Here is a 14,657-nt window from a genome sequence, read left to right as displayed (position 1 = left end):
GCCTGTGAAGCATGCCTGGAGCAGCAGGAGGAGGACTGAAACCAGCAGGGGCGGGGTCTGCTGCACTGCCCTGCCTCTATTGGCCAGCCCTCTGCTTCCTTATTTGGGCAACATCCAAGCAGGGAGGAATTTACACTCAGGCAAGCTGCTTCCCCTCTTTCTCTTTCTCTTTCTCTTTCCCCTCCTTCTCTTCTTCTTGTTATTCCGTTTTTTTCTTCTCCTCCTCTTCCCCTCCTCTTCCTCCTCTCCTTTTTCTTCCTTTCTTCCCCCTCCTCATCTTCTTTTTCTCTTTCTTCCTCTCTCTAAGCCCCCCTCCTCTTCTTCTCAGGGGTCCAGGGCTTCTCAAGGCTTTGCCTCCATTAGAAAAGAAAAAAGGCTTTGGATCTGTCCCATAAATCCCTCCTAAGTTGAGACATACCTGGGAAAAAGAGGGGGCAAGGGGTTTGGGGGGATTGGAGGGGGCAAGGAAAAGGAGGAAGGGGGGAATTGCTAAGAAGGCTTGGGAGTGAGAAATGTAGTTTTCAATGGCACAAGGGACTGCCTGTGATCTTGCAAATGCTATGGCTGCTTGGGAGTGGGAAATGTAGTTTTCAATGGCACAAGGGACTGCCTGTGATCTTGCAAATGCTATGGCTGCTTGGGAGTGGGAAATGTAGTTTTCAATGGCACAAGGGACTGCCTGTGATCTTGCAAATGCTATGGCTGCCTGGGGGTGGGAAATGTAGTTTTCAATGGCACAAGGGACTGCCTGTGATCTTGCAAATGCTATGGCTGCTTGGGAGTGAGAAATGTAGTTTTCAATGGCACAAGGGACTGCCTGTGATCTTGCAAATGCTATGGCTGCTTGGGAGTGGGAAATGTAGTTTTCAATGGCACAAGGGACTGCCTGTGATCTTGCAAATGCTATGGCTGCCTGGGGGTGGGAAATGTAGTTTGCAATGGCACAAGGGACTGCCTGTGATCTTGCAAATGCTATGGCTGCTTGGGAGTGGGAAATGTAGTTTTCAATGGAACAAGGGACTGCCTGTGATCTTGCAAATGCTATGGCTGCCTGGGGGTGGGAAATGTAGTTTGCAATGGCACAAGGGACTGCCTGTGATCTTGCAAATGCTATGGCTGCTTGGGAGTGGGAAATGTAGTTTTCAATGGAACAAGGGACTGCCTGTGATCTTGCAAATGCTATGGCTGCCTGGGGGTGGGAAATGTAGTTTGCAATGGCACAAGGGACTGCCTGTGATCTTGCAAATGCTATGCCTGCTTGGGAGTAGGAAATGTTCTTATAGAATTGGGGGGGGGGGGTGTTTGGCCAGAAAGAGAAGTACATTTCAGCCTTCTGTCTAGGAATAATGCCAAAATGTCCTCCATTTTGAGCATGCCTAAGAAACATGCATTTATATTAACATTTTAAAAAAAATATCAGTTTTTTCATGTGTCCTCCATTTTTAAAAAACGTGTCCTGCATTTGAAAATGTGGCCCTACATTTCTCCTACATTTGTCCCGGTTTGGAGGTCCTGCCTTATGGCAACCCTAACTCTGCTTGATTCATCAAATCATACCTAAATAATGCTGGAATTATATTAATACTCAACCTCCAACTTTAGTCAACTGCACTAATTTAAAATGTAATTTTTACATGTTTCTCTCTTTGTTAGAAAATACTCAACTTGACTGGTAACTTAATTTATTTGAACTAGTTCAGTCCTATTCCTGTTTAAGAAAATCAGTTTACAATGCAATAGGAGGCCAAGAACAGAAGAACAAGAAGGAAAATACAAATGTGACATAGGCCTTTATCACACTAGGGGAGATCCCACGGGAAAATGGGAGTTAAATGTGATTTAAAGTACATTCGAATTTAAACCAAACTTCCAAATTTGGTTAGCTTGTCACACTAGGGACTGCCCAAGTGAAATAACGCGAAGTTAATCCGAACGCAAAGCAGAAAAAAGCGGCAGCTTTTTTATTTTCAGGTTGTTCCAAAAGTAAAAAGCCATCTTGTAACAACCCCCCCTTTTTTTACAGTTCAGGTTACCAATCAGTAATTTATTTCAGCCAACAAGCCATCAACATCAGAATATATATAAAAATATAAAACATATAGAGCATTTAAAGTGTTTAAAACATTAAAAACATTAAAATACACGGACTTTTAAAGATAAAATCATGGAATATATATTCATAACCTGCGCAAAGGATAGAAATTTATATTTATTTTAACTGAAAAGCTCTAAAAGGAGAAAAAAAAAAGTGTATAATACAAGGCCTTAGGCACAGAGCCTAGATAAGTGCAAGTTGCAAAAGGCCAAGCTGTTCAATTATGTTGACTCATAGTCTTGCGTGTTTTAACAGCCGAACAAAGAAACTTAGCCACTGTTTCCGTTTTACTTTTCTCAGTATCGTTCAGCAGGTATTCCATATACCAACTGTTCGATCTGCCTGGAGACTTGAGCAGGAGGGGACAGATTAATCTTGCCCTCTCGTCTTTATAGAAGGTACAAAAGAATAAGACGTGTTCTAACGACTCAATAGAACCATCACCACAGGGACAAACCCGTTCATGGTGGGGGATTCCCTTGAACCGACCCTCTAGAAGTGCTGAAGGAATTACATTAAATCTGGCTTTAGAGAACACAGCTCGGTACTTTGGAATAGTCAGGTTTTGCAGATAAAATGCCTCCTTCTCTGAGTTAAACTGTAGCCCTAGGCTAATGGGAGAGCAGGTGGTACAAGCAGAAGATAAAGAATATTGAGTATCAATATCTTTTATGTGGCGTATCATAATCTGCTGGGCTCTCGAAAGGTCTTGTGACATTAAAAAACTATTTGAGAAACGCCCCCTTTTTTTAGATTTCTGCAATGTGTGTGTGTATGTGTGTGTGTGTGCTTGCATGCATGTGTGTGCATGTATGTGTGCATGCACACATGCACACAAAAGAAGAAAAAACAAAAAAAAAATCTATGGTTAAAAAGAGTTTCCAGAAACTCACATGGGGTTTTTGGCCCAGAAACGCTTTTTTTGTCCTAATATAATTATTTTGTTTTCCTTTTTTGCACAAAACCCACTAACTCTTGACACACAAAAAAAACCTATCTGGGCTTCTGGCAACTGTTTTTCTGTGTGAAAAATGTAGGTTTTACAAACCATGTGTTTTTTACTGCAAAACCTACATTTTTGTGCAAGGAACTCCACCCCCTTCCAGAAAGCCATATGGGGGGTGCAAGATTGCTGCGTTTTGCACAAAAAAACCCCAACAATTTTGCACAGAGAGAAACATGTGGCTAATTGGAAACTGATTTTTATTGCAAAAAATATTACATTTCCATGCAGAATAATTTCCTGAAACAAGTCAGCATTAATAATCTCCCGAAACACTTCATAAATAATTGTTATTTACTACAACAGGGAAAAAACTGCAGAAATTATTTGTCCTTGGATGTAAGGATGAAATAATCAAATTTTTATATCCTTGGTTTAAAGTAATGTCTACCTTGGCCCTGAGTTCAGAAAGCTCTGCACTAGTGAGATAAGATATTTCACCATTTTGCGAGCATCTCCAGCTCACTGCAACACTTCCATCATCCGGAGGAAGTAAAGAAAACTGATTGTATTGCTTGCATTTTAGCACAGCAAGGAAGGAGGAAGAAGGGAATGTAGGATTCAAATGCCAAGGACAAACTGAGGGGGCAGGGACATGAAGTGGATTCACACCAGCTGTGTTTATACAGCTCTTACATATTTATTTGTTTTTAAGTTGGAATAAATGAAGAAGTTGGATACATTTAAGATCTTCTAAAGCTAGAATACACTATCAAAGGGGCTGTATGCCTGTGTTGCCCTTGGCCTCACGTCCTCCAGTTTGGACGGCACAGACCAATAACACAGGTCAATAACCCAGGCCATGATCAGCCAGAACCTACTCTGATCTGGCAGTCCTGGTCTGATCATAGCTCAAAGGGGACTTAGCGTGGGTCAAAAAGATCTGCTGTTTGCCACAGAGTTTCTAGGAAACACCACAGCAAAACGGCAGACCAAATGACCCAGTGTATCCTTCTCCTGCTTGTGCTACTGATGCTACTGATAAGACTGTTGTAGTCTCTGACATGGAAAGGGGGTGCCTGCCCATGTGGGTGTCATCTCAGTAGTGGCGATGGTGGAGGAAGTTAAGGGATGTATGGCAGTAGCTGGTCCATGGTGCTGCAACGGGCATGCATGTAAACATGTGCCTGTCCTGTGCCAACCCAGGGACTGATCTTGGTTAAGATACAAGCTAATAACCCCAGGCTGGGATCACAACCCAGAATCCCAGGTCCTGTCCCAGGTCAGGATAGCACAGGCTTGGCCCATGCTATCCTGGCCCATCTGTTCATCACCAAAGAAATGAAAAACAAATAGAATGGAAATGAGAGCACAATGGTCTGCTGACTGTATCATCTACATCAGTGATTCCCAAACTTTGGTCCTCCAGAAGTTTTGGACTTTAGCTCACAGAATTCCTGATTCTTGACCAAGCTGGCTGGGGCTTCTGGGAGCTGAAGTCCAAAACACCCAGAGGACCATAGTTTGGGAACCACTGATCTAGATGATCCACAAAAATCAAGAGAACAAAGGATAGTGAGGCTATGCAGTGATGGCGAACCTTTTCCAGTTCGCGTGCCGGGGGCGGGGCTTCTACCCCCAGGATGGGGGCTGAGTGCCAGGGCGAGGCTTCTGCCCTCCGGGGGTGGGGCTTCCGCCCCCTTTTCAGAGGGAGGAGCCTCTGGCTCCTGCCCTGGCATTTGCCGGCCGCTAAGGGTCCCTTCTGGGTCCGTCAGAGGCCAGAAAAACAGCGGTGGAGGACGGTGGGCCGTCCTCCGGCTTTTGCCGGCCCCTGAGGGTCCCTTCTGGGGCCGTCAGAGGCTGGCAAAAGAAGGGAAAGGGAAGAGAAGGCGGCTGGGCACGCGTCCCAGCTGCCTTCTCCTCGGCCCTTTGCTCCCCGTCAAAGGGATCCATGGAGCCCTTTTGCGGGGAGCAAAGGGAAAAGGAGGAGGAGGCGGCTGGGCACGTGTCCCAGCCGCCTTCTCCTCGGCCCTTTGCTCCCCGCGAAAAGTCTCCATGGAGCCCTTTCACACAGAGCGAAGAGAAGCCGGGAGAGAAGGAGGAGACAGACATGCGCAACTCTCTCCTCCTTCCAGGCACGATTTTCTGGCTTCCCGCTGTCTCAGAGAGACAGCGGGAGGCCCAAAATGGCAGGGAGGAGGCGGAATGGGCATGCGCCCGTTCCGCCTTTTCTCTTGCCCCGTGCCCAGCGAAATGGCGTCGCATGCCACCCATGGCACACGTGCCATAGGTTTGCCATCATGGGGCTAGGTGATACCAAGTATGGAACCAGCCACAGCATCTCTTTCCTCCATTCAGGCAGCTTCCCCATCTTTCTTGCTGATCTTATTCCCTTTCTCCTTGCTTCATCCATAATTCTTATTTTTCACTTGTTACAGACTTTAGCATTCTCTGTGTGTGTGTGTGTCTCTGTCTCTCTCTCTCAAACAGACACATAGACACACACTCACACACTTTGCTCCTGCTTTCTGACCTGTCTTTTCCAGAGGCTTTCATGTGTGAGAGAAAGATGAGCATTCATCACAAATGGTTCAGGTCAGTGAGCACATGTGGCTGCAGGGCCAGCAACAGGACTGCTCATGACACCTCTGCCCTTCTATTTCCAATTCCCTTTCCCTGGTTGGTTCCCCCCCCCCCCCGGTCTCCATGTTTCTGCCCTTCATCTGTTCTTTCCCCCCTCTACTTTCCCCTCTTCCCCATCTTCAGTCAATGCAACCAAGCTTTCTATAACTGATGTGGATTCCCTTTTCTTCTACAATCTCTTCAGGAGATTCCAACTCAAACAGCTTCACATGTGGAATATAAAAATGTAGTGATATGCACCTCCAAATTCTCCTCACTGCAAAACATCTCATTTTCTCAGCCATCATTAAAAGCAATGGAAACACACCATCCTATTTCTTAAATCCTCAGCAAAACTCCCTTGCTCTATTTATGATCCCTCCATCATAAATCCCTATTGATTACGCATTAAAAACACATAATAAAAACTGTCATAAAAGTAGCCCCAACAGTCATACAAAATAATACAGTCTTGGCTAACCAACAGAAGGTGAAGAGGAATGAAGCCAGCTTATCTTCCTTTGGGAGGGAATCCTGTAACTTGGAGGCCACAACAAAGAATCCCGTTCCATGCATTCAACAACATAGCTTCTTCGAGTGGTTGGACATATAAACAGGAACTCGGCTCACATTCTTGACAGGCTTATTTTTCTACAATTAAGTTCTCTCTGGCAGCCTAATTAATAAATGTAACTCTGTTCACATTTCTTCCTAGCTGCTTTACCTCTTTGGGTATCCCGGGAGAATGTGGGTTGAATCCTTGTTGTTCACAATGCATTTCAAATGCAACCAAGTAAGTTTTTGGAGGGGGCTGCCAAATTAAAAAAAAAACACTTGACCTGGGATTATTGATCTTGGGGTTGAATGTGATGCATGCCTTGAATGTGTTTCAAATACATCCATATGATCAACTCCATCTCTATTTGAGTCTCCTGTTTATTTCTAAAATATTTGGATTCTTGGCTGTGTGAATAACCCATACGAATAAACCTGAGATAAACTGGGATAAAACTCTTAATTCCCTCAAACATGTTTCAAATTCATCTGCATCATCGACTCCATCTTTATTTGAGTGCTGACACAGAGGTGATTTTCACACCAGCACTTATCATGGGTTAAGCACCGGTAAAGCGCTGGTAAAACGTCCCTGAAGAGCAAGGGTGTGAAAGCCGGTCACGCTTCTTCCTCTTAATGCAAAGTTCCCCTTAATAGGCAGTGGCTGCTCTGTGAACAATTCAAGGATGATAGAGGCAAGCGGACACTTCACTGACGTTTCAGAAGCATAACTGGTTTTCACACCCTCACGCTTCAGGGACGTTTTACCGGCACTTAACGCACAGTAAGCGTCGGTGTGAAAATCTTCAGAGATGTGCAGAGATGTGGTTCCAATTTAAAAAAAATAGTGTGAACAACAAAACCAGAATGTGTGAGCGAGATTATTTGGACAGTCACATTTAAAAAAAAAGTCTGAAAATAATGTCTGGGGATGTTTAGCCTAGAGAAAAGAAGATTAAGAGGCGATATGATAGCCCTGCTTAAATATTTGAAGGGATGTCATATTCAGGAGGGAGCAAGCTTGTTTTCTGCTGTACCAGAGAACAGGACCCAGAACCATGGATGCAAGCTCCAGGAAAAGAGATTCCACCTCAATATTAGGAGGAACTTCCTGACAGTAAGGGCTGTTCGACAGTGGAACACACTCCCTCGGAGTGTGGTGGAGTCTCCTTCTTTGGAGGTCTTTAAGCAGAGGCTGGATGGCCATCTGTTGGGGATGCTTTGATTGAAAGTTCCTGCATGGCAGGTGGTTGGACTGGATGGCCCTTGTGGTCTCTTCCAACTCTACGATTCTATAATTCTATAACCCTTTCCTTTCCTGCATGCCAGTGGTAGAAGGAAGTGGTAGAGTGGCCAGTGACATTTTCCTTCAAACTGGGTGTGAAGCTTCTGGATATGAGGTATGGGGCAGAAATAAGAAATGTTACACATTTACTTTCTTATGCAAAATCAGAAGTGAATGACCCCATCACAGAAGTCTCTTCCTCTCCAAATTGTTCAAAGACAGCTTATAGGACACGAATGCCTGGTATTTGAGTTCATCTTTAGGTTTAACTCATGAAAAAACACAGAGAGTGGCATATGCATGTTCACTCCAGTCAGTTCTGCTAATTAATTTTTCAAAAAAGAAAAATTCAAAGAAACCTCTGCACAGTCCCCAACCCTAGAATGTGCCAGCAGCGGCATCATGGCAGAGTCCTGTTCACACAGGCACTGCCATGATGACATCATGCACACACTGCATTCAAATGGTGCAGTGCAGGCACGATGTCTCCGCGCCGCACCAGGCTGCTTATGGAGGGCTGGTGGTGGCGCGAAAAGGAGCTCCAGAACGGAGCTCCTTTTCAGTGCACGCATCGTTGGCCCTGCAACCAAACGGCCACACCAACGATGCAGAGGGGAAAGGGGCCGCCCCTTTCTCCTCTGCAGCTCTGGCCCCGCCGGGGTGCACTGGGCACCACAGGGGCTGCCGGTGAGGTTGCCCTGGCCCCAATCCAGTGCAAACAGGGATGGCTGCATGCCACCCCTTTGGGGCAGTCTGTACCATGCCAATGCTAATTGTGATTTTAAAGAACTGTTACTCCTTTGAAAGCTGAAGACACTAAGTCTATTTATACCTGCCAAAACAAAATATCTCTCTAATCTGGTATGAGTTCACTTTTTTTTAGTTTACTTAGCCTAATGGTTAAGCAAGCTCAGCAATTGTCCTTACATCAGATCACCATTTAAAAGACCTGCTACATTTGAGAAGCTAAGAGGCAAACAATTCACCAGGAGATAAAAGAACTAATATCATGTACTATTAACCAACAAGGATGACCTGGTTAATGGGGTGCAAGTGCTGGGATCCTTAGGTGAGCATGATCATGTTCACTTGGAGTTTGTTATACAGCAGAAAGGAGAAGTATGTATTTTCCTTGGAAAATGATTAACCATCCATTATGAAGCCAAGCCCTCCCTCCAGTCCATCTGCCTTGGTCCAGGCCTTGGAGGTAGAGAGGAACTGCTGGACCTCTTACCCTTTCCCTCCACCACTCTTTTCTCCTTCTGTGTCATGTCTTTTTAGATTGTAAGCCCGAGGGCAGGGAACCATCTAAGTAAAAAGATTGCATGTACAGCACTGTGTAAATTTACAGCGCTTCATAAATAAAGGTTAATAATAATAAGAAGAAGAAGCTAGGCATAGTCAGACATGCATTCTAGACTTTAGGAAAGCTGATTTCAATAAACTCAGGAAAATACTGCAGGTAATCCCACCAGCAGCCCTGCAACCCCAAACCAGTGTCCTCCGGGCCACAGAGAAGCAGCCACTTCTCCATGGCCTGGAAAAGGGGTGTCCTTGGGGCTTCATGCCCCCGGATACCCCGGCTCCTTTCTCCTCTGGATTGTTGGTGGGGCCGTGTAGTTGCCACGCCAATAATCCACTGCCAGGAAGAAGCTGCCTGGAGCAGCCCTTATGACATCTCTTCTTGTCATGGACGTACGGACACTGTGCGTCGCATACATCACCATGATGATGGCATCTGCACATTCTAGGGTTGCGGACCATGCGGTTGCCGTGCAGTCTGGAACCCTAGAATTGGCCGTGGTACGCCGCTTTGTGCCCATGTGTATTGGGCCTAAGTCTCCAGGACCAGATGAACAACATCCAAGAGTATTAAAAGAACTGGCAAATGTAATCTCAGAGCCATTGGCAATAATGGCTTGGGCCCAGGATACCTTGAGGACCGCCTCTCCCCATACAATCCGCCCCGCACTCTCAGAACATCTGGGCAACAGCTATTGAGGGTTCCAGGGGCCAGATTAGCCTCCACATCAAGGAGGACTTTTACCATCTCGGCCCCGACCCTCTGGAACTCTCTGCCCATTGAGCTCTGCTCGGCCACCTCCCTGGTCCAGTTCAAGAAGGAGCTGAAGACTCTCTTGTTCACACAAGCATTCCCTGACACAGGCTTTAATTAGTCTCTTCCCCCCCCCCCTCTATGTCAGCAGTGACATGCTGGCTAGAATGTTCTTAATGTATATGTTTTTAATGTATTTGCTGTTTTTATTGTATGTATTGTATATGATTTTATGTTGTACACCGCCCTGGTTCATAGAAGGGCAGTATATAAATAAAATTTTTATTTTATTATTATTATTTAAGTTTTGAGAACTCCTGGAGAACAGGAGAAGTCCCAGCAGACTGTAGGAAGGCAAACGTCCCCATCTTCAAAAAGGGAAAAAAGAGGACCCCAACAATTACCACCCAGTTAGTCTGACATCAATACCAGGAAAGATTCTAGAGCAGATCATAACACACATAAGTCTGTGAACATTTAGAAAAAATGCCATAATCACAAAACCTTGCTGTCCACATAGCCTGTTCCCAAGGTAGGCCATGGATGCAGGGGCCGACTGGCACCACCAGGAATTGGATTATCCTGGCTCCTTTTTGCTCCTGTCCTAAGGACTGAAGTGAAGCTTTGGTGTGGTTTCTGGCCACTTTGGAGACATGTGTCATTTAATCAGCACACCTCCAGAAACCACTTCATTTGGCCCATATGTTTCACCCCTAAAAGTTTATGTTTAGTAGAATAGGAAATTCAAGAGGTTTGTACATGTTCAGTTAAAGGGGAGCAAGTAAAAGTCAGGAAAGACTGATTAGAACCAGCGTACGAAGGGTAGAAAGAAGTTATTTTTAAAAATTTGTAAATTTGTAAATGCTGCTTTATTTTTGGAATGAGTGATATTTAATCCTTAAATTCAATCAAAAATATTTTTAAAACCCCTCAAAAGTACTTCTCACCAACTCCCACCCAAGTATTTATTAAGTAGCCTAGCAAGCAGACACTAACCATCAATGCAATTTAAAAGAAAAAAAAATTCTTCAAAAGCAATTGATCACAGATCTTCAGTTAGCTCTGCAAAAGCTCATAGACCTGCAAGTGCTCATTAGCAAATAAGCAATTTATTTATTTATTTATTTATTTATTTGAAGCATTAATACCCCTCCCTTTAGCCAAAAAACCTCTCAAAGCAGCTTACAAAGTTATTTTAAAAATGTCACCTCTGTGACTCAACATTTCTGCTGTATGGTGAACCAACTGAGCATATACCTTCTAGGGAAGATGCTACACCAATGAGGCATGCCATCCAGAGCCAAGCCATTCTCATGGCTCTTTTCTTCATCTTCAAGATGCCGCTAAGATCCATGTAGCTTCTCCAGGGTTTCCAGCATCTTCCATAAGTAACAGTGGTTACACCAGATGATCCGGAGGACAAGAAGGGCCAAGGATGTACATGTATCAAACCCCACACAACTCCACATGAAAGGGAAAACTGCAAGGAAACAAGACAGTGACAGAAACCATTATCCCAAACCCTCCAACCCATGTAATATTACCAAGAAATCAGTAGTTTTCAAATGTAGAAATGTGTCAAAGGAAAGAACCATACAGCTACTGAGGGTTTACAGGATATAATGTTTTTTAACATGTTGATAACAAGAACATTTATCTACACAGAAATTAAATTCCTTTACTAGTTGTACTAGTTGTTCTAATAGCAGATTCTTGCTTCTGTTCTGTGACTTCACAATAATTTTGAGTTATTAATTCAATTGTGTTAGTCTGGAAAATCATTATGCAAAGGGATCTTGTAGCACCTTTGAGTCTATCTGAAAGAAAGAAGCTGAGCTTCCACAAACATGCATCTGAGGAAGAAGGCTCACATCTACAAAAGCTGGTGCTACCAAATTCTTCCTTCCTCATGCATCTGAGGAAGTAGGCTCGAGTCTACGAAAGCTCATGCTCCCAGTTTCTTTCTTCCTTCTGCATCTGTGGAAATAGGCTCAAATCTGCAAAGGCTCATGCTACCAATTCCTTTCTTTGAGTTAGTCTTGAAGGTGCTACAAGATCCCTTTGAGTTATTAAGTTTAGGCAATCCGGAAACATGGGTTGTAATCCAATTGAAAGATATAATGGGATGTTCTCCTGCACAAGCCCCACTGAAACAGACTACTCCTTGGAGCAACAGCCAATGAGACCTGCAAGACAGAGGTTCCCACTTGCTTTATACATGAACTCTATACATCATGCTTTATACGTTGACTATGATTACATGTCAGAAATAATGTGGGCATCCAGAAAATCCAAATGCTTCCCCCCCCCCCAAAAAAAAAAAAATACTGCAACTTGAATAGACTTTGCAGACTGAACAAATTTGCCCAGATTGTCCCTGTCTATATATCTTTTTCCATAATACCGACCTTTCTGCAATCTCTCCTCTGTTTCTGCTATTTACAGAGAGGACTGTGTAGCTCTGCAGGGCACTGAAAGCGTACCTCTGAGTCCTGAAATATGTTTTAAATTGTTTTAAGTTTGTGCTTCTAATAGAATTGTTTGTCTTTTGTATAATGCAATTTTAGCTGTACTTTGTTTTTATTTGCTGTAAACTGCCTTGGGTCCCATGCTGGAACAAAGCTGGGTTACAGTTTAACAAGCAAACAGACATACGATTTTTTTTATACAAAAAGAAAGCTTTTTCTCAAACGAAGTGTTGCCAAAAATCCCTAAGTGCAAAAAATGCACAAAACTTCACACAATCTTTCCAATCTTTCCACATACCTTTTTAAGGAGGGGAGGGTACTAGGGATTTGATATGTTTTGCATTTTTAACTTGTTAGCCGCCCCAATTGTTCTCAGAGGGGCGGGATACAAATAAATTTTATATATTATTATTATTATTATTATTATTATTATTATTATTATTATTATTCCAAGTGGGAGAAATGTTTTTTAATTATTAATATTTCACATAAGAAAGGAATGCAAGAAGACTGACATCCCTATCTTGCAATTTCCACAACATTTTAACTTTTTAAAAAACATACATTAATGCACATTCATCATCATATATCACTTTGCTAATCATAAACATTTTGCATGCATCATCCTCCTCTAGTATAATCATTTTTATGTATCCTTTCCAAATATATGCAATTTTGTATTAGACACAGAAAGCTGGAGTTCTTGATCTCTTAGGGTTCTTCTTATATAAACTATCCAATGCCATTATCTTCCTTTTTTAGGCCAGCTTTTCTCCTCTCCAGACATTTGGCCTTTGTACACTTAGTGGATTCTATTAATCATATGTTCAAAGTCCAGCATTCTTTAAGAAAGGCTAGAGTGTAGGAGTTATTACCTTTAAGCAATTTGGTTTTCCCTATGTCATTCTTGTTAAAAGCTTATCAGGGATCTCATACAAGTGTAGTGTTGACTCACCTGATGCAAACTTTGTTGACCTTGCCAAACTGACCTTTTCAAACTTCCTCAAATTGGTTATTGGCTGACTGAGTTTACGGCACGTCTGCTAAATAGGACCCACTGGACCATCACCCAGAGCCCTGGAAGGAACTGAATTTGCTCCACTCTACAGAGGGGAAATGTTGCCAAATTGACACTTAACACTATAAGCCAGACTGTGCCTTCCGCAATCTCTTCCCACCCAAGGAGATTTACATACAGAATCCCAAAGAAAAACTTGCACATCTCCTTGTTGGGGGGGGGGGGTACAAAAGCCCATTTCTATTACAGATTGTCTTTATATGCAAAATATTGTTGGAAAAGATCTAGCATGGACTAGTAGTTTAAGCATTGGATTATGAAAGATATGGGGTTGATTCCCTGTTCGGTGATGGAAACTCACTGGGTGACCCTGGGTGAGTCAATACTCTCAGCCCCAGGGTCGCCATACATCGGAAATGACTTGAAGACACACAACAACAACAATGTTCTTAAATGAATTTTATTCCATACAGTTTGGCTGTGTAATCGGCATGCTGCTTCCTAATTTCTTCTAGCACAGGCTAACTAAGAATTAATGATGTGAAAATTGTAATCATTATGTTCAAAGTCCTTTTTGTTGCATTTCTCAGAATGCAAGAATTCCTGCCCCCAGTTCATACCAGCCCCCGCCCCCCTCTCTCTTTTCAACAAGGGCATTTCTGTACATCTTAATAGACAGGGCATTTTGGTACAATTTTTCTTGAAATTCTATTTTTTGTATGCAATCCTCCTGATACAAACATTTCTATGCATTTATTTGTTGACTAAAGCATGTTTTTGTGCAATTTATCAATTTGCACATTTTGAGTCATCCACATTTTTTAAAAAAAAAATGTGCATATTGTGTTTATTTTTAATCTGATGAAATATAGAGCAAGCACCTGAACTGTGCAAATATCCAAGGTAAGACACGTTTTGACCCTCTTCCAGTTTTGGAAGGTGTGAAATGGTTATTTTTATAGAAAAATACAAACCCATTCCATTTTCTTTTCCATTCCTACTTGGAGTTGCTTTGTGTCTCAGAAATGCCTGATTGCTACTTCAAATATACAGGTGAGAAACCCACAGCCAATCCTACCTCCTGGGCATGTGCTCACCTGCAAGATTCAGAATGTGGAAAACAGTAATTTCATTTCAATTCTGCATGTATGTATTCAGGTTTTATAGATATCCATAAAATGTTGTGGAGGCATAACAAAAAATAATACAGGGAAGGGCCCTCGGGGTCTGTGACACTACTGATTTGCAAAATAAAATTACAGACAAGGTGGATAGTTAAGCTCTACCTGCACACACACAGAAACATATATTGGTTTCCTACCAGTTTCATTATTTAGGCTTCCTACAAAGAATTTGTGGGGTTCTAGTCTGATAAGGGTGTCGAAACAGTGAGTTAGTGATGCTAAGCCCCCTAACCCAACCACCCCCACAGAACAAGTGTTCCCAGATTTTCTGGGGTGAACAGAATATTAATCCAGGTTTACTCTTCAGGATGGACATGACCTTAGACTCCAGGACTGCTACAACCATTTTGGAAACATTTAAAAAAACAACCTAAATACATTAATAAAGTATGGCCAGATGAATTTAAAATGTCTTTCTTTACAGATGTGCA

The 14,657-nt window shown here is 42.9% G+C and overlaps 1 protein-coding gene across 5 annotated transcripts in view; it reads right to left on the bottom strand.

Moving 5' to 3' along the window:
* The window catches only part of LOC149323386 (ephrin type-B receptor 5), a 187,820-nt gene that overhangs the window by 126,941 nt on the left and 46,222 nt on the right, over nucleotides 1-14,657 (bottom strand). The window contains exons 2-3 of one of the 5 annotated variants that reach the window (XM_089488875.1): nucleotides 14,017-14,139; nucleotides 10,814-11,036 (exon numbers count right to left, since the gene is read on the bottom strand). The exons of 3 other annotated variants lie outside the window; for them this stretch is intronic. In XM_089488875.1, coding sequence (XP_089345001.1) covers nucleotides 10,814-11,036; nucleotides 14,017-14,037 — 244 coding nt within the window. In that variant the 5' untranslated portion in view covers nucleotides 14,038-14,139. The remainder of the gene's footprint in view (nucleotides 1-10,813; nucleotides 11,037-14,016; nucleotides 14,140-14,657) is intronic. One more of the 5 variants, XM_089488876.1, reaches the window with a different exon arrangement.

This window comes from Sceloporus occidentalis, unplaced genomic scaffold, assembly GCF_023333645.1.
Source record: "Sceloporus occidentalis isolate IW3139 unplaced genomic scaffold, rSceOcc1.0.p SCAF_1, whole genome shotgun sequence".
In the NCBI taxonomy this organism is placed as follows: domain Eukaryota; kingdom Metazoa; phylum Chordata; class Lepidosauria; order Squamata; family Phrynosomatidae; genus Sceloporus; species Sceloporus occidentalis.
This window is presented reverse-complemented; position numbering and strand designations above follow the sequence as displayed.